The following is a 19,815-nucleotide window of genomic DNA, read 5'->3' as shown; positions in this document are numbered from 1 at the left end:
GACGTAACAACAGCGTTATTTATCTGTCTGGTATTTAAAAGCATGAATTAAAAATTAAACTACTTTTAATAACAAAATATTGTTAAATATTAGCGATTCAAATGAAATGAGACCCTTCCACATCAGAACCACAGATGGTTGCCGTCCGCTCGCCACAGCAGCAGACTTCAGCTGTCCATCTTGAGCCGACTGTGCAGTAATTCTGCACAGAAAAGAGAGTTTTGCCAAGTACATTTATTTCTTTTCTTCTAAAAAAAAATCGAAATAAGTAAACGACACTGGGTTAGGGTGAGAAGAAACACTCGGCGATGAGGAGAAAGGGGCTTGTATCGGTCTTATTTTGAAGGAACCCTGTTCCAGCTGATGCACTGGCAGGTTTATTCTACTGATTAAATGCAAAAAAGGTTCACAGCCGGTCGTTTTTGTTTTGTTTTTCTCGCTTCCAAATTTAACTAGTGATTTTAAAAAAAAATGAAAAATCAAACCAAAAATACTTAATTGGCACGAATGTCTGGTTAACACAAATGAATAATTGCAGAAATTCTGATGGAGGCATACAGCAGGAACCAGTACATCTCAAGTCAGATGACGGTACAGCAGAAACCCTCACGCGGTGCGTGTTTCAGTCCAGCGTCAGAGCTTCGCCCACGTCTCCTCTGTCTTCACGTCAGGCTTAATGACCAGAGAAAATGTTGGTGGAAGCAGTTTGCGGCTAACGACTCTCTTCCTGCGATATCACGTGGAACTGCCGCGCTCTGTAATTACTGCACTGAAGGCAAATACTACATGAACATGCAGTACTCTGTTGCTGCTGCAGCCCTGAGAGGCTCCACAGCTCATACCTCGCTCACTCCCAGATACTTTGTGTCACAGCTCACCGTTCCACGACCACAGGTGTGCGACTTACTCTCTGATTTTTGTGTAGGTTTTGAATAAGCGCACGGAGATATTTGAGAAAGCAAAATCCTGCAGTCTTCGCCCTTTCGTGTGTGTTGTTTCGGGTCAGCGCTGCGTAATTTTCCCCCTGCTGTCATTCAAAGAAGGCAAGACCCGAAACTCTGAGGCGATGCCGTTTGAATCCGTCTGCTCGGAATCATAAATCTTACATGATTGTGACAACTCAGGCCATTTGGCTACACGCAGCTCCTCCACCGTGTGTCTGTGCCAGCATCAAATCTGGAGATATCACAAGCACATGTGTACCCCGGTTACTGTTCATCAGAACCAGACCTCTGGTGATTTCATTAAATTCATGTTCTTTTCTCAGGGCGGCCAGGCTAAAAAGCAGCTGTGCCACCATCTGTGAAATCTGATTTTTCTTGAAGAACCATGTTGTCTGAATGCATTGACATTTTTTACAGCAATATTCATTTGTGAAGTTTGTTTGACTGGTTTATTACGCCACGATTTGGCTGCACGGAAACAAAAGACGGAGACGCAACAACGAGGCAGAATTTGAACGGAACCGAAGAGGAAGCTCGTGAATGATACTAGAATTACGCTGCTCGACAAGGTCGTGCAGTCATGCAGCAAGAACATAAAACGTTGCAGATCGAACGATTGTGAAACTCTATCCGGTGTTTTGCTCCTCGTCTCCGAATTTTCAGAGTAAATCGACCTTGGAACTCAGATCTACGCACATGTTTCCTCTCAGATACCTCAGGCTCGCAGGGGGGTTCAGAAACCAGAATCAACAGTCGGTTCGTCCGTCAACCATGTGAAAATATGAACTCGGTTTTTGTGTTTTTGTTCTTAAATTATATTCAGAATCATTCAGACATTTAGCAAAGATTTTGCAGGATTCAAATTGTCAATCAAATAAATAAACATGAGGGATCTCATTGATATAAAAGACAATGACTCGAGACTTTATTGACAAGACGGTTACTGTTACTGGGTACTGTTACTGGGTACGGTTACTGTCAAGACGGTTCGTCATAGCCAGAGTTTTACAATTTACAGGAACAAAAACGGAAGGCGGCCTCACCAGAACTGATTTCGCGCGTGGAAGATTCAAAAGTAAAACCACCACCACCAGACTTCGGCGTCTCCACCACAAGCCGTTCTCTCCTCGCCGCGATGATGCCGAATGTCCACAACTAATCAGCAACCACAATTTTAAGGACACTTAAAAAGCTCCGGTATTCTTGAGCGCGGTATGAGATCCGAATGAGATCAAATTAGGTTCCGCGCTAAACGCATGAGCTTTTTCTCACTTTCTTTTGAGATGTTGAGTCTTTGGCACTCTGCCGCCGACGTTAGAATGCCGCGGCTCTCACACAGCCCGCGTGCTTCAGAGTCAAACCCTCGCCAGCACTTTCTTGTTTCCGGTTTGCTCGCTGGCGGGTTCTCAAACCATCTACCCAAAGATGGAGAGGAACGTTAGGAGTTGCGGCCTCAGATTAACAGCCAGACAGAGACACTGGGAGGTGGTCGAGAGAGCGGGAGAGTTTAATAACTGGTTCCAGCAGGAGTCAGCGGGTTTTCTGCAAGGAAGCTGGTGGCAGCTCGACTTGACGTAGCACGTGTGTTGTGACTGCAGCTATTAGCCACGCAGCCGTAACCGGTGTTAAGTTTGTTCTTGTAACGACGACGAGCGTGAGCTCTGCTCGTAATTATAACCGTGTCTCTGCATCAAACCTGAAAATGGCTGGTTTTTATTTCCACCTCAGCAGGCCACCAAAACAGATGCGACGAGGAAATCTCTCCGTGTGGCCTCGACATATTCCTGTTTGAAAAAGTCTTGTGCTGGGATGAAAAGAAATCCAGCAAGAGCTCAAATCTCCCCACAAGGCTTTGGAGTTATTCACGGCGGAGGGCCCCGAGCTGGTTCCTCCTGGTCTCCGCCTTCTGGCAGCATCAGATGAATCCTCACATGTTGCCAGTATTAGCAGATTGGATGTGATTTATGACATGACCTGGTCACCAGAGGTCCCGCAGTGCCAGCCGCTCTCTCCCACTGGCTTACCACAACACGAACCGTCTAACAGATTCCACATGCAGAACAGGATCAAACTGTGACATATTTTAACGGAGGATGAAGAAGAAGTTACTCTAGGTTTGCTCTTTTAGACGCTGGGGGAGGCTCTTTCTGATATATAACTGGTGAATCGCCGTGCGGAGGGTTTAACAAACGGTCAGTTTGTAATTAGAGGGGCTGAGAGATTTGACCACAAACTGACTGGTGGTTGGAGGTTGACAAGCGTCAACCTTGACAGTCAGAAGGCCCGAGGAGCGAGGACGTAAAGAAAAATCATGGCTGTTATTTGCACGAGTAAAAATAAATGAGGCTCTACACAGCGCATGCACATGCTGCTGTTGGCCTACTGATTTGACTTATCGTGCAAATTATGTGTTCGCGTGTGCGGCAAAGCGATCTCAACCTTCCTCCCGTCACAGAATCTTCCTCTTCTTTTCGGAACCGGCGCCTGGGAAAGGAACCTGAAATGACTGAGCAGCGTCAGCGTTCTCACAGCTGATCCTGTTTTCCATTCCTCACTCTGAAACGCATCATTATTTCCTCAGCACTGGCAAATTAAGAAGCTAAGAGGTGCAGCGGAGGGCGAGGAAGGTCTTCTTCTCAGAGGCGTCCCCGACCAAGGCCAAAGTCGGCTGCCGTGGGTCTGATAGATAGAAAGGCTTGTGTGGTGACAGCAGTGTAGCCAGGGTGCTGAGACGTGAAACTTCAGCAGAATATCCTCAGTTCCCACGTCACAGCTGCATGTTTTCACCGTAGAAAATGTTACTCATTGACTGTAAACTGTCGGGGGGGGTGGGGGGGTGTCAGTGTATGACCGAAGCCTGGAGAGGGGGGGGTCCACTCCTGTGCTAAGACAGCAGAAGGACGGAGCTCTCACTTTACGAAACATTTGTCACTGAGGGAACGAGTTCTCTGATACAATGGTTCCTTTATCGCCTCTGGAGGAACAAATATAGCTTGTTCAGGTGCCTCCAGTTTCCAGAGTTTAAAAGCTCAAATCATGTATTTTTTGGTCTCTGACCTTCTACATTTTACAGTATTTGCTTAATCGCAGTTTTGTGCTTGAAGAAAAAGAGTGTACAACCCACAAAGTGGAGGGTAAAGCCAAAGAAAACAAATATTGCCTCTTGAAAAAAAGCCACGAGCAGCTGAACCAGAAGAACGAAGCTCCTCGTTAATAGAAGCCACCACTGAAAATGTTTAATAAGAAGTCAACTCTGATTATAAAGCACATTCACCGTCGTGGCTGAGGTGCTGTACAGTCAAACCGTGTTCGTGTTGCTCGTGACCAGACGTGCCAGGAAAAGAAATCAGGCCCGTGAGAAGTTCACAATTTTTTTCCAGTGTCCCTTTCACTTTATTTCACAGTGCAGTTGGACTAAATGAATTTCCTATATTGCCAAATGGGATATGAAATCTTTGCCGACTCACACACAATGTTCCTGGTGACTGGGTTAATCTTAGCTGCTGGATGAGGAAAATGTTCGACGGGACGCGCTGGGAAAACGGCGGGAACTTTGGGAGCTTAATCTGGTAAATCATTAATCTCAGTTTTCACAAACCTAAAAACACAAACTCGGGGAGCAGCACATCCACCTGCTAGCAGGACTGAGGAGTGAGAGCTGCCAGGACCAGAGGTCGCTGATTGAGGAACAGGAAACAGGCCGTAATGAGAGTCATCGCCAGGCATTTTTGTGCTTTTCACGGTCCTGCAACAACTTGGACGTGAGATCTAAGTTGTGCGTTAATAACTAGACAAACAGGAGGTCTGCATGCAGACAGGTATGAGCTCAGTCTTTCCACACACCACTGGTTGATGTGCTCTCTGGTGTGCGCTGAGAAAACAGTTTGCTGCTCTCCGGTTTCATTAATTTAAAATAATGACGGCGAGATCCATGAAAAACCGAAAACAGGAAGATCTGTTCGACTAGAAAGTATGTAGGTGGGAGGGAAAGGCTGTTGTTGGACTAGTTGGTAGCATGTGTGCATACTTGTGACTGCCTTTTCTGACTGTAAAAATCAGCGGGGGGAACCAAAATGTTTTCTTTCCAAGCAATTCCTGCATGGAGAGATATCACGTTAAAAAACTAAAATAGCAACACAAACAAAAACACAAAGAATAATTCCTCAAATGTGAACCAGCTGTGGAGCGTGTGAATGTTCTTGCCTCTGCCTCTCCTTGTTAGCGTGAGGAATTTGGACAAAAGCTAAATATGTTAAAATTTCTGTACCAAAAAGCTTCAGGGGAAGAGTTGCACGCAGTCAGGTCGGGGTTTCACCATCTCAGCTGTACAACGGGAGCCGGAAAACGCTCGCGAAGAGAAGATGGAATGTTTTCCACTCAATTGTTTTTTAGGTGTTCGGTCAGTCCAGGAAACTCCGGATAAAGTGGAATAACTAATCTTACCATCAGCGTCACCTGGACTCGGTGTTTCCTGCTAATTGTGTGAATGCTAACAGGCTAATCCAGGGGCCAGCAGACAAGTGCACTCGAATATTCTTTTTGTTGTTGTTGTTTTTGTTTTTTAACCAAGCCTCATACCTGAATAGTCAAACTTGCTGATCAACACCAGACTCCATTCAGAAAACAAGCAATTTAAGAATTGTTCACCTGCCATGTTGTGACGATGAGCCCTTCGTACCAATCGACACCGGGCATTATTTCGATCCAATTATTGCCATTAAAACACAAGGAAACAGAAGACGGAGGCGGCCGGCGCAGTTCCTGGAGCGAGCGTCGTCTCCACTGCTGTCAAATCCCTTTAACTGGGTCCGCGTGGTGCTGCGGCCCAGGCGTGACGGCGTTTGTGACGGGACCTCCACAGTTCTGGTCACGGTTTATGACTTTAAAGAACACATACAAGACACTGGAGGGGCACGAGCTCCCTTCTAGACCATAAGTTTGAACGGGCGCTGGCATGAACATGGTCAACATGGAGGCTACTTGTCAAACATCAGCAAGTAGCACATAAAAATCACAAGCGCGTGCGAGAAATGGAACAGCTGGCGCCCAAATAACTAGCAGATTAATGTTAGAATCCAGCAAACCATCAGCATCCAATGAGGCCAGAATGTCACTCTGCACCTACGACGGCGTCGGGAACATTTGGGCTCTCAACTAGGCAACAGTTTTTGGCCTCAAACTGGCGTCTCGCGATCTGAATGAACTGACAACTTTGGTGGTCATCTGGCTGCAACGCGTCTGAACTTACTCCTCACAGAAATGGAGCGTGTTCGTATGGAGGAGCACGCGGCAGCTGAGCTGAAAATGTCAATCGTATTGAGACCAAACATGAAGCCGCCGCATAAACCTTGAAAGCCGGATCTGAAGCCAGCACAGACCAACCAAAGTGAGACCTGGCCCTCGAGTCCTCCTGCATGCAAAGAATGCAGCGGGAGCTCCAAGTCAAACGAGAATCTTCCTCCTGGTGATATATTGCGCAGCTGATTGAGTTTCCTCAGTTTGTCCTTGTCTATAATCGCCTCTAATGCCGCTCCAAACATGCAGTTCCAATCGTGGTTTCTCTCACACAGATCCTGTGATCCTCTGTGTTTTCACTCCCTCCTTCTCTCTCTCTCTCCCCCTCTCCCTCTCCCTCTCACATGTAGATCCAATGTTTCTCTGCTCCAAGCTCATGCAGCTCCTCCCTCCTGCAGATAAAAGCCAAACCCTCGCCAGGGCTGCTGTTCAGCGTCTGTCCCAAACTCTCCTCAAAGCTCTGTGATACTTCCAGCCTGCAGCAGCACTCACGCAAGGTAAGCAGTGCGTCACCACTGGCTGTGTTTGGGTTGGCATGGACGGGTGCCATGTTTAGGTTTTTGGGGGCAGCAGTAGCATCCAGTTCGCGCTCATCATTAACTGCATGATCAAAGTTTGGATCAGTTTTGCTTTTAAGGGGGAAAAAAACCCAGAAAAATCAAGCCTTGTTTGACTTGGAACAATTTAGCGATCGCTTCTCAGAGTGCATGATTCACTGATCTTAGGAAGGGAAAGGGATGCGAAAGCAGAAATAATCCTCACTCTGGCATCCAAAATGTTTCATAAGACATCCTAATTCACACAGAGAGAGAGACACAGAGAAAGAGAAAGAGAGAGTGTGAGTGTGTGTGTGTGTGTGTGTGTGTGTGTGTGTGTGTGTCTCTGCAGGTAAAGTTTCCAAATGCAATGAAAAAACAGGAGACACCTGGGAGGAATAACTCAGACTTAGGAGCATAAATGTGCGGCGCAGCATCTTGGCAGGATCGAACAACTGTTAAATGAAATATTTTAAAATACAATTTGCATGGAGGCCCTCTTATTGAGTTTTATAGCTCCAAGGAATTGTTGAGACAGCTTCCTCTCTTCCTGTCTTTGACCAGAAATTGATCCCAAAATAGCTTTGATCGTATCAAACAGGAACCATCCCTCAGTCTACAAACAACAGCCCGACCTCTCGCCGTGGCTGGATGCGAGGGTGCACCTGCCAGGAAACACGTGGGAGTCTTCGCTCCACACCCAACACGCATTTATCACCGCGTTAAACACGTCCAAGCTGAGGCCGTTGCTGCTTTGGCTCGTGCCGCTGCTCCATGTGGTGATCAATTGAGTTTCATAGTTGCTACAAGTCACACCAAGAAGGCTGGGCGGTAACAATTCTTGGTGAGGCCGGTGTTTACGTCCAGGCTTTTGTTTCGTTCACATCTCCAGCTGTTTCTAACTTCCAGCTCTTCATTGCCGTTAAAAAGAAGCCCACAGTGATCGTGTTTTCCTTTCTTGGAGAGAAAACTCTTAATTAGAGGAAAATGTGGTGAAAGGAGGTTTACATGTATGAGCACAAGTTTGTTTTTGAGGCTTACCAACTGGAAGAGTTCTCGATGACCGTGACACTCGGCGTGATTGCCGGACGCTCCCGAGCATCAGCCAAACCTTCGACGTGAGAGAACAAATCAAGAGAATGTCACGATGAAGCGTTTAAGGCATCAAGTCTGGATTTACCTGATTTCCCAAATGCATCCCTTTTAATTTTCTTTTTCAAGACATCTGGTGGAAATATATTTTTCTCAAGTACAGTACTTCAGCACAGTTTTGCAGTGTTAGAATCTATTTCTCTCTCAGCTCGTCAGAAGAAGGTTGTACACATTTAATAAGAACGATTTTGGACTTCCGGTGTCTTGCAAAGAGCAACGCGGTGCCGAGGTCACATGTTTACGAGTGATTTTTTCCCCTCAAACGTCTCAGTATCTCTCAGAAAAACTTTATTGAACCCTCAACTGAGAAACTGCCTTGTGCACTCTGATTCCCTATGAATAATCACGTCGATTGGTATTTTGCTGCAAATACTTTTGCAGTATTGCTTAGTTTTTACATCTTCCCAACGAACTACTTCTTCCACTGTGAGTCTATTTTTTGCCGTCGTAGAAATAAAAGCTGTTTTCTTCCAGCAGCGAATCGAGTGAAGAAAGTGATAAAAATCTTAAAGAAACTGACTCGCCCTCACTAATCAGAGCTGATTGGCTTCAGCCCTCCAGGATTTTAGAAAATGTTGATCTGCAGTGAAAGAAAAGCACAGAAGAATATGACTTCTTCAAGAATAAAAGGAACAACACATCTCCTGAACACAGAGGTAGACTAATGACCTGAAACTCTTTAGATTGAAGCAGATTTATTGAGTCTATTCTGTTAAAAAAAACAAAAACTGCTCCATTGGGAGGAAAAGTAGAATAAACTGAGTAAAAAGAAAATGGAGGGAATCAAGAAATAATGAAAAGAAAATTAGTTCCAAACAATCAAAAAAGGCTTAGCGAGAAGCCGCGATGAAGGCTCGATCCAGTACTGCACCTGCAATCAGGTAAATCTTTCATTTTCCAGAGTTAATAATCTGGATTATGACAGTCAATCCACTGCTGACGAGCAAGCCTCCAAGGCTGTGAAATAAAGAGCTCTGTTAGCTGGTGACGCTGAACCGGAGAGCATGAACGCCTCTTTGTGAGCTTGTTGTTCTGTTATTGTTGGCGCAGGGGAACTCGATTGCTTTTCACAGTGGAAACGATGCGGTCGCAGGACAGAAGAAGAAGAAAAAAAAACCCAGTAGGAAAATGTGTGTGCAGGAGTGAATCAGATGCATCTGTCAGCAGCCTGCAACTTTGTGTGTTTGTCACCCTGTTGATGTCTTTTCTTTGCCTCGCACTCTCACTGAGGCATGAGCGCTTCTCACCTAGCAAACAGGAAGTGATGTAGCACCTCGGGAGGGTGTCGCTGATCCCTCCGGCCGGTCTGAGGCCAGCCTGCTACTGTACAGCCGCGGGATCGTCGCAGGCTGAATTCTGGGTGGAACGCGGAGGGATTACACCTTTTAGATACTGCAGATTTATTGAGAAGTACATCTAATCTAAACTCTAAAGTAGTTCTTATTAGCCCTCATAAATACTGCACTGCAAAAACATCTGGACAGTAGAGAGAGGGAGGATCATATTTTTCTCTGAGTGGCATTTTTTACGGTGACTGCATAACACATTAATTTTTCCGGGACGTATCCCGCTCCTGTCATCGGTCAGGCATGTTGCAGCAATAAATAGGGGCCAGTTTGTGATCTCAATAACCGTAGGAAGTTTGCAAAAGCAGACAAGTGAAAACCTCAGCGGCCGCTCGCCGGTTGACGTGAGCGCATTAAAGCCAGAAAAGGCTCGAGGGAGGAACCATCATCAACATGAAAACTCCAGCAATAAATCCTGAGAAAGCTGCTTCCAGAGCTGCCAGTCCCTCTCAGATGTGAGGCTGCATCCATCGGCTCCAAATATTCATGTAAATTATATTTTTGTATTGATTGCCGTTAGTTCGTGTGTGTATTTATTTTTACCGGCACTTTTTTTGGGGGGGGGGGGGCGCCTGAACACCATTATTACAGATGTGCTGCTGCTTCTCTAACATCTGTCAGCAGGAGAAGAGGAAGTAGGTCCAGATTGTCCTAAATGCACTTGCTACTTTTCTCCTCAGCACGGCTTGTTCTTCTCTCATTTACACTGTACACAAAATATATTTTTTCAGACGCAAACGTTAGAATTCCCCTCTGGAGTCTGTGGTTTAAGCATAATATGATAAATCAGATCTGATTATTGGCCAAATGTTGATATTGCCTATAAAAATAAGTATTCGCTGGTGGAGTGTCCCGTTGAGAGCCAGTGTAAATATGAGAGAAAGCAAGAAAAATGTGGCAACACCACATGAAGTTGAGGCAATGCATTATGGGAAGGAATCCACTTGTAAAGCTAAAAGCTTGGAAAAGTCTTGAAAGCCCGTTGTAAGCTGAGATTCCTTCAAAGTAGTCAGAAGTGCATCACTCTCATTTTTGTTTCACATTTGTTTTTTTTCTCCCAGCTAAAGTTTGATGTGCGTCTTTGTTTGGAGTGGCTATTAAACGCCGTCAGCTGACACCAGATACTCTGTCCTGACAGAACTCAAAGGAACAGGAAAATAAATCTCCACCAGGTCCAAGTTCTTGCTTGAAATGTTGCAAGACGTCGGTTCCCAGGCCTGTGGAGTGATGGGTGGTGAGGTGGAAGTGTGTGTGTGTGTGTGTGTGTGTGTGTGTGTGTGTGTGTGTGTGTGTCAAAGGTTAGCAAACAGTGCGATTGCCAATTTGACAATCATCCACATGCTACTTCCTCTGGTGGTTATTTGAAACACAAGGTCAAAATGTGTGACCACCTTAAAACCCGGGCGGGTGGAGGTCAGTAGAGGGAGTGGATGCGGAGGAATGCTGGAAATGGGTTGAGCTCCTCATCAAGGTGACGTGAGGTGCTGAGTTAAATCACCCGCTCAGACGTAGATAACGCGAGCCCAGAAGAGGAAGTTCACGCCGGGAGTAAAGAGCCGCTACCCTGGAAACCAGCGATGGAAAATAGCCGACATGTCGGTCGAGAGCAGTTTCCAGTATCGATGACAGAAAAGAAAGAAGCCTGGACGGAGTTTAGCAATGTTTAAATCACATTGCAAGAATACTTTTCTTACCATTGGAAGCACATCAGGTTCTCCACCCAGTCTGAGTGGAAACCAGCAGTAAACAAGACCGATAAGACTATCGATCTCCTGGAAATGCACGCTGGAGTTTGGCGCCCTCTGTTGGAGCGCCAGCCTCACTGCGGTGTGCACACAGACCTCCGTTTTCCACTTAATGAAGGGACGTCATTTCACTCGTGAAAAAATACAACTACTTTGTACTGTGGAATCAGAATTGCACTCTTTTTTTTTTTTACTCAATCATGGGTTTATAGATTGTTTTTCTGAGTCTCCCACTTTGTCCAAGAGTGTGACAGCAACAGTGGAGTGTTTTTGTTATAAAGTGCTTGCAGCAGCACCTCACAAACACACACACACACACACACACACGTGTGTATGCACACTCACACAGGTGCCTTCCCCAGATGTTGTCTTGGCACTTGGGTTACCTCTGTCAGCTGAGTGTTGCATTCCATTGTGTGTGTGTGTGTGTGTGTGTGTGTGTGTGTGTGTGTATCCCAAGTGTTCTCATGTTGTGAGGACATAAATCTGTTTACACCATCACATCGTGGCGACTTGTGGTCCCTTTAGGGGATGAAAAGTGAGTCTGGATCATGTAAATCGTGAGATTTAAGGCTGAGGCCCTTGTGTGAGGTCAGACTGAGGTCAGACTGAGGTTGGGGTCAGGGAAGTAGCAGCTACCAGTGAGGTCAGGGGAAGTTTCCAGGACATGTAAGTGATGGGATGGAAACGCGTGTATGAAACAACAAGGGTAGTGTCCTCTGGGGGAGTGTAGTATTTAGATGTATAAACATTGAAAAGTGAGGGTTTCTTACCTAAACGTGTTTCCTGTGTTCACGCGTGTGCATGTTTCTCCCTCCATGACCCTCGCTAACCCAAACTTAGGTGTCTTCAATTGTTCTTCAGTCTTTGTAGTCTCGTCAGTTTCCAGGGAAAAGAATCGGCGTCTCCGATCTGCTCCAAACATCCAAACCAGGCCTCACCACAAGCAATTAAGACTGGCACCCTGATCTGTAAGCAAAGACACGCCTCTGTTCTTCATGGTTTATTTATCGAGCGGTACAGTCCCCCATCTGGAATCGGTCAGTGGAGAAATGGAAATTTGATTATTTTCAAAGCCAAGCTGGAGGTGATAAAAGACTTGTGGCTCATCACTAATCTGAGCCGGCTGGGCCCGGGAGTGCTGGCAGAGACCTTCAGAGAGAACCAGCATCCATTCTGGGGGGGCCGGCCATCTTCCCCGCACGGGACTGTCATCAGACGACAGCGCGGAGGTGTCGGGAAAGTTTACAAATTTTAGTCGGCGCACACGATGAAAGACTGAAAATGGACGAGATTTTTATTGTTTAGCAAATTGTTTACACATGTGGAGGCGGATGAGAGTTAATTCCTACACGATGCAAGAACAACAGCCGGCCGAATCCCAGCAGTCGGGCAGCTTGTATCACAAACCGTTGAGTCTGGTCAGAGCTGGAGGGTCGACAGAGTCCAGGTGACTCATAGTGAGTGACTGAGGTCCATCGTGCAGCTGCACACACACACACACACACACACACACACACACACACACACGAAGATTCTTTAATCAGTTGGGAAACTGGATCTGAAGACACTGCAGTCTAACTGTGTTTTGATGTTCAGGTCTGCGGTTGCGGTCTCGGTGAGCAAACTGTGAGGTATCGGTCTTTTACTGTAAGTTGGGTCCGGGTTTTGGGTCAGCAGGAAGTTGTGTTGTGAGGGGAAAAAAATCTTTTCTAACCCTGGTTTGCATTTGTTTGAGGTACAAACAGTCGCGATCAAATAAAAGCATCAAAAAGGCCAAAATGCAGTCAACTAAATGAACTGAACTGGATTCAATGTGGACGTTTGAATCGCAGGATTTTGCAAAAAAAAGCTGCCAGCTCATTTTCAAGGACTCGCGGTACGTTGACAGTGTTGTCTGTCCTCTGCAGTCAGACTCCAGTTCCATTCAGATCGATAAAGTTCAGCTTTACTCTCTTGTTCGAACGCCAAACTAAACTCTCCAGTTGCAACTTCTGGTTGAAGTTACTGTGTCAGGGACGTTGGCGGCTGCCGCCGAGACGTCTTCCAATCTGATGAAGAAGTCATAATTGAAATATTATGCTCGGCTTGGAGAAATTTCTTGGAAATCACTTGTTCAATCTTCATAAAGAGAGAAAATGCTGCAAAGCTCAACATGTTGTTTAACTGTCTGACCCCGGGCAGCAACGGGAGCCAGGAAACAGAAATTAGGATTCAGAATGGAGCTTTTATTTGTCGTGTTGAAGCATTTGATGCACGAGGTACTCAAGTATCAAAGGCAAACATCAAGAGAACATCTGTATAACTGGAGACGTTCTTTTTGGGTGGGTGGGTGGGGGGGGGGGGTGAAGTGAACTGTAGTCCAGACAATCGTTTTCTCATTACACTGTCAGGAGAGCAAGAAGTGAGCGATGATGCGGACCTCCGAGCAATCGGAGCTTCTCTCCTCAAACTAATTGCAGAGGAACAGACGCTGCGTTTGCCTGAAGCAGGAGGCTGCAGGGGAAAGATTCCAGAACACCGCTGCCTTTGCCGCTGCAGTCCGGCTGAGTTTGTAGTGCAGTGTGAATGTTAGCCAGTAGATGGTGCTGTGGCTCGTTCATGTCCATACCTCAGCACAGAGGTGATATTTGCTGCATGAGGAGTTCAAGTTGAGGTCATGTAAATACGTTTAAAGTAAATATTACAATTGTAGGATTTATAGTAGTTAATGAACATGAAAAATATCCAAGTGTGCTAACGTGCTGGGTGGGTGACAATTCCTGAAGACAGAGCTGAACACAGTAAATTCAGTTCAGACTGTTGGATCCGCCTCGTGCGGTTAGTTCTGTTCCCCGGCCCCACCTGTGCTGTGTGCTGAGTGCATGCAGGGGTCTTACCTGCAGCAGTGAACTGAATGCCCCCCCACCTCCACCCCACCCCCCCCCCCACACACACACACACACATCCGTTATTCCTGTCGGAGGAAAAGATCCAGGGTGACGGGACCTCCAGGCTCTGTCCGTGGTGCTGGATCTATACATAGACCACTGAGGATCGTCCACATCCAGTGTCCCCGACACACTCCAGACTTCTCTTACAACTTCTCACAGATTTCTGTAAAGCCCAATTTTGAAGAGGGTCCGAGCTTGTTGACCCTGTCCTGCCGTCCCTGAAGGGGGAGGCTGTGTCTCAGCGTGTCTGCCAGGTGAAGATGTTTATCAAAGCTGACGTTCATATTTTCACAGAGCGGCAGGACTGCGGCTGGCTGGACCTCATACATGGCCCCCGTCCCACCCACGCCCTGGAAAAGACCCAGAGCAGCAACCTAAAGTGCTGGGAAGGCCAGAAGGAAGCAGGTCCAAGGGGGCAAAGACATTAGTTTTGAGAGGAAGAGACTTCCAAAAGTAAGTTGCGCCGGGGGGGGGGGGGGCAGATTGAGCGCCAGATATTCAACTAGACTGCTGAGCTGGCTTTTAAAAAAGTAATTGAGCAGAAAAATGATGCCGTTCCTCATGGGTGCTGCTTCAGGACCCACAAACCCCACAGTGGAGGTTCAGCCGTCAGCTTCTGGGCAGCCTCTTCAGCACAGACGTGTTTAAAGGATTAAGGGTTATGTTCAGAACTGACAGACACCCCCCCCCCCCCCGCCCGCTCTTAATTGCAATATATGTTTTAGCAGCCTGTCCTCTTGAGGCGATCATTCGGAGGATACGAGACTCTGGGGCTTTGACGCCGTGTTTGACGAGATGTGTAAAAAGAGGACCAGAGGGTTTTGGCCCAGTGGAGCAGGAGAGGCTGTTTGTTCACCCGGCGGGGTTTAGAGGACCCCGCGTGCCGGATTTAGGAAGAATTTCTGCTTCGGCCGCAGAGGTGACGAGCACGGCCTGCTGGTGGGAAGGCAGCTGTGCGGTGAACATCTGGATCCTTGAGGGACGTGTTGCTCACCTCTGCGGTGGAGCAGCGGGCTACAGACCACAGGCTCTCTTCCCCTTTTATTAATTCCGCTCGGATGGAAAGAGAAGGGACGCCAGCGTTGGCGCTCGGATATAAAAAGCGTTTGTAACTTAAGTCTGGCAAGCATGAAGAAGTCATCGTATTTCATCGTCCTGCTACACATAAAACATAGGTAGCAAGTCGAGTCTTGTTCTACTCCTACTTTCTTTTCTGGATTTATATCCATGGACCAACCCGGTGAAACAAACTCATGTTGCGGAACGATAAGTCGAGACCTGTCATCGAAGCGAGTCGGTCCACAGTCAGGTTATACTGACTTGTTTTGTCCTTACGTGCATTCAGTTAAACACTTCCAGATTTATGGATTTAGTTTTGAGGAGTCGTTCTCTCATGCGAGGTAGGATTTAGAGTGCGAGCCTCCGCCCAGGCTGGGAGAAAGTGCTTAAAGTCACGATGGTCCGCGTTTGGATCGGTTATTTGACTTCCTTCCATCCATTTTTATATTCCGCTTATCCTTTTAAGGGCCGCCGGGGTGGGGGGGTGGAGCCTATCCCAGCTGACCTTGGACGAGAGGCGGGGGTTTACCCTGGATGGGTCACCAATCCGTCGCGGGGCTCAATTTGATTTATGTGAGTGGTTTGACCTGCTTTTGCGTTTAACTTCTCATGTCTGCCTCTGAATCTTCTCTTTGAGTTCTCCCATGATTCCGCCATTATCGGTCTGTCGAACGATTTAAAATCCCAACAGCAAATGTTGTCACGACAGGTTTGAGTGTGTAAAACGAATACGGAACACCTGGTAGACCAGCGCACGTCTGTCTGCAACGTTTAGACGTACGCGCGCTCCGGGTGATGCACGCTGAACGTTTGTGTTCTTCCCTCCTGCAGAAAATGGTGTCCGTACCCCTCCGTCACTTCTACCTGCTCATCACGGCGCTCCAGCTGGGCGCAGTGCACCGGGCCCACGGCGGCGCGTACTACGGACACAAACAGCCGCCTCAACAGCCCCAGCCCCTGCCGCAGTACAACGACGGGTATCCTCAGCAGCAGTTTCTGGGGAACGAGATGCCGTTACTGCCTCATCTCCCGTTGCAAATGGGCAAAGAGAGGCTGCTGACCGAAGGCAAAGGTGCAGGCTGGACAGCTCTGAATGAGCCGATGTGTGTTTTACTCTATTAAATGTTTATGTTTCTAAATCCAACCAATCAAAAGTACTCCCGTTGAAATGCACGAGGGGCCGGATTAGACGGACGGCGAAACCCGATAGTCCCGAACGGCCTCGACAGACAAAGATGAACACTTCAGATCAAATCTGGATCATTTTCTTAATAGACTTTTGGTTTGATGTTTTTTTCAGAATTAATTGATTGTCCCAAATATTCCCTTTATTTTAAGGTCAAACATTCCCAAGAGGAGCTAAGGGCCCACCTGTCCCTGGGGGAGAAGGTCTCAGAGAGGGGCCACAGGGAATTCAGGGCCCACCGGGACCACAAGGGCCACCGGGACCACAAGGCCCCCTGGGGATGCCTGGCCAGGCACTGCCAGGTTTACCAGGAAAGCCAGGGCCACCTGGCCCCCAAGGTTACCCAGGAATAGGAAAACCTGGAATGCCAGGATTGCCCGGAAAGCCTGGAGGACCTGGATTACCAGGACCAAAAGGTGAACTCGGACCAAATGGAGGCGAAGGACCGACTGGACTTCCCGGGCCACCGGGTCTCCCAGGTCCACCTGGACTTCCTGGGATTTCAAAGCAAGGAGGTCACGGGCTGCCAGGACAGGCAGGTCTGACAGGGGAGCCTGGCCAGAAAGGTCAACCCGGGAATCCTGGGCCTCAGGGCTTGAAGGGAGACAAAGGACTCGGTCTTCCTGGTTTGCCAGGGTTAAAAGGGCCGAGCGGACCACCGGGTCCACCTGGAAATGTAGGCATTCCCGGGATTGGTAAACCTGGCTTGAACGGTCTTCCCGGACAACCGGGGATACCGGGAAAACCCGGTCCTCCCGGTGAACCGGGACTGGCGGGGGCCCCTGGCGACAGCGGCCAACCAGGACCGCCGGGTTTACCGGGAATTGGAAAACCGGGAAAGGACGGTTTTAGAGGACAGCCAGGGCTCCCCGGAGGGAAAGGGGAACCGGGACCTGCCGGTTTACCGGGAGCACCTGGCTTACCGGGCTATGGGAAATCTGGGTTTCCAGGACCTAAGGGTCACAAGGGACACGACGGTCTTCCCGGACCTCCGGGCCCAAAGGGTGACAAAGGTCATGGAGGTTTTCCAGGAGTAATCGGTCCAACCGGTCCGAGCGGGATGCCCGGTCCACCGGGTCCGATAGGGCCGCCAGGCAGTATCGGCTTCCCGGGGCAAAAGGGAGAAGACGGTGCAGGGGGCCAGAAAGGAAATCCGGGATCAAAAGGTGATCTGGGGCCCCCGGGCCTTCCGGGACAGCCGGGAATGTCCGGTGAAGGAGGACAACCGGGACAAAGAGGTTTCCAAGGGCCCAGTGGCCCGAAAGGAGAGCCTGGTAATAGGGGTTTATCCGGTGCTCCAGGCGCAGCGGGATTACCGGGACCAAGAGGGGAGGGAGGACAACCCGGTGAGAGGGGCCAACAGGGGCCCCAGGGGATTCCAGGACTTACGGGACCGGGTGGACCAATTGGACCCCCCGGGCTTCCCGGGTTGAAAGGAGAGACCGGTCTGCCGGGTAAACCCGGCTATCCCGGCGAGGGAAAACCAGGACCTACCGGTCACATCGGTCCACAAGGTAACCCGGGTCCAAGCGGCCCTCCTGGACTTCCGGGACAACCCGGTCCCCCCGGTCCCCCCGGTCCTCCGGGACTACCCGCCATATCCCCTGAGCTCGGCCAGATCCTCCCGGTGTCGGGCACGTACACTGGCCAAAAGCAGGGTTACAAGAAACAGAAGAACGGAGGGGAGATTGGCGGAAACGCCCTGGAGATGCCGGCGTTCACGGCCAAGCTCGCTCATCCCTTCCCTCCCGTCGGTTCTCCTATCATATTTGACAAAGTCCTACACAATGGTGGACAGCACTACAATCCCCAAAATGGTATTTTCACCTGTAGCGTACCGGGAGTTTACTACTTTGCTTACCACGTCCACTGCAAAGGAGGGAACGTGTGGGTGGCGCTGATGAAGAACAACGAGCCGGTGATGTACACGTACGACGAGTACAAGAAAGGCTTGCTGGATCAGGCGTCGGGGAGCGCCGTGCTCCCCTTACGACAAGGCGACACCGTGCATTTACAGCTGCCGTCGGACCAGGCGGCGGGACTTTACGCCGCTCAGTACGTCCACTCTACCTTTTCTGGATACTTATTGTACCAGATGTAAAAAAAAAACAAAACAAAAACGCAACAACTATGACATATTGATGGTAAATTTTACCGTTAAATTGGTAAAAGTACTTCAGTCTCAAAGGTTCAACGTAGGTCAACTGAAACGTTTACGGTAAGTCGTCTTATAGTAGCGTTCTTTCATATTAGCAACATACTTCTAAACTACTAATCTTCGCATTTTACGGATCACATTTGCATTTAACGTTCGCAGAATCTCACAAGCGTGAGAAACGATTGCAAAGTCCAAGGGCAGATGGAACATTTCTCCATAACTGAACGAGAACGTTCCCATCCGCCCCCGGACATGCGGAACGGGTTCCCTCGAGGAACTCTTACAGTAAACTGGAGTCATCCAAATCACCCTTGGAGAGATTTTTGTTGGACTATGGATCATAAACCAAATCGTAAAACAGAACTATAGCTCAGTTGTCACGATTGTAATATGTTTACATTGCGCATTTACTCTCATACGCGTCCGTTTATCACGTCGGAGGAAGAATTCCCGGAACAATCGAGGCTTTACGTCGCAGAATTGTATTCACTGTTTTTATCACATACGATAACTTCGTTTTTTGCGTTTTTTTTAGGGGGCTTTACAGTTGTAGACTGTTTACAGGGCACATAATGATTCCATTGTAGTCACGACTATCATAAAGTACAGTGTTTGTGGTCAGAGGACAGTTAAGTTATTGTCTTTTTTTGTTTGTTTTTTTTGGTAATTTTGTTACACAATGTGGAAAATGCAGCTTTTCAATACAACCAGACTCACTGAACAGGATTGTCGTCAGTTTTACCCACAATTTGGCAGTTGAACTGTTCTTTCACTGTCTTTTTTTTTCCCTTTTGGCCATTTGATGTCATATATTTGTCTTGTTTGTAATAAAATTTAATTATTCCAAAAGGAATTATCAGTTTGTCAATATTCTCTGTAATTTATTTGTTTGACTACTGATTACTTGGGATTGTTTTGTTTTTGTAATTATTAATGAGGGGAAATCATTCCAAAATACAGCACATTCTGTGGTGAGAATGAATACAAATACTCAAAATAAAACGTTAACGCTCCTGCCCATTAATACCCATGATTACGTCAGCACGCTCATGTTGTTAGTTCCACTTTGGTGTCACAAATGGTGGATGTGTCATTTTGGAATGAAATTCTAAAACCCTTTTTTGTTCCTCCTCGTTTCTGTTGAGTTTTTGGTCCCCCCCCCCCCTGACTGCTGCACAGCATTAGGTGAACTGTACCTGATATTTGTGAATTTTTGGGAACTCTGTTGCTTTTATTGGTCCTTTTAATAAAGAAACAAAAACATTGGTGTCGACTTGATTTGTACAACCTTGAGACTTTACATTTTTGCATTTGGTTGTTCCCAGATGTGGAAATTCACAACAGTCATTTCATTTTGGTGGGACAACTCATCCTGCTGCACATGTACTACAGGCAGCCTTACATTAGAAGTAATAGTACTAACATTTGTAGTAGCTGGATTTTAAATGTAGGTTGTTTTAC

General features: G+C 47.6%; 1 protein-coding gene across 2 annotated transcripts; it reads left to right on the top strand.

Annotated features, from left to right (window-relative positions):
- Positions 1-14,245: 14,245 nt before the first annotated feature.
- Positions 14,246-19,625, top strand: LOC147272736 (uncharacterized). 2 transcript variants are annotated; one of them, XM_086200576.1, is made up of 3 exons: positions 14,246-14,404; positions 15,842-16,082; positions 16,349-19,625. In XM_086200576.1, exons 2-3 carry the CDS (start codon positions 15,845-15,847, stop codon positions 18,295-18,297), a joined length of 2,187 nt encoding a protein of 728 aa, XP_086056702.1. In that variant the 5' UTR covers positions 14,246-14,404; positions 15,842-15,844; the 3' UTR covers positions 18,298-19,625. The 2 variants fall into 2 exon arrangements, with proteins under 2 accessions (XP_086056702.1, XP_086056696.1); XM_086200570.1 differs by lacking the exon at positions 14,246-14,404 and adding an exon at positions 15,480-15,583.
- The last annotated feature ends 190 nt before the right edge of the window (positions 19,626-19,815 follow it).

This window comes from Aulostomus chinensis, chromosome 1 (assembly GCF_037954235.1).
Source record: "Aulostomus chinensis isolate RoL2024-O1b breed Wild chromosome 1, RoL_Achi_v1.0, whole genome shotgun sequence".
Taxonomy (NCBI): Eukaryota; Metazoa; Chordata; class Actinopteri; order Syngnathiformes; family Aulostomidae; genus Aulostomus; species Aulostomus chinensis.
This window is presented reverse-complemented; position numbering and strand designations above follow the sequence as displayed.

Excerpts from the sequence above, each read along its gene's own strand:
- LOC147272736 (XM_086200570.1), top strand. The coding sequence starts at position 15,545 with ATGGGTCACCAATCCGTCGCGGGGCTCAATTTGATTTAT. Across the intron at positions 15,584-15,841 it reads CGGGGCTCAATTTGATTTAT|AAAATGGTGTCCGTACCCCT; the intron begins GTGAGTGGTTTG and ends TCCCTCCTGCAG. Across the intron at positions 16,083-16,348 it reads GCTGCTGACCGAAGGCAAAG|GTCAAACATTCCCAAGAGGA; the intron begins GTGCAGGCTGGA and ends CTTTATTTTAAG.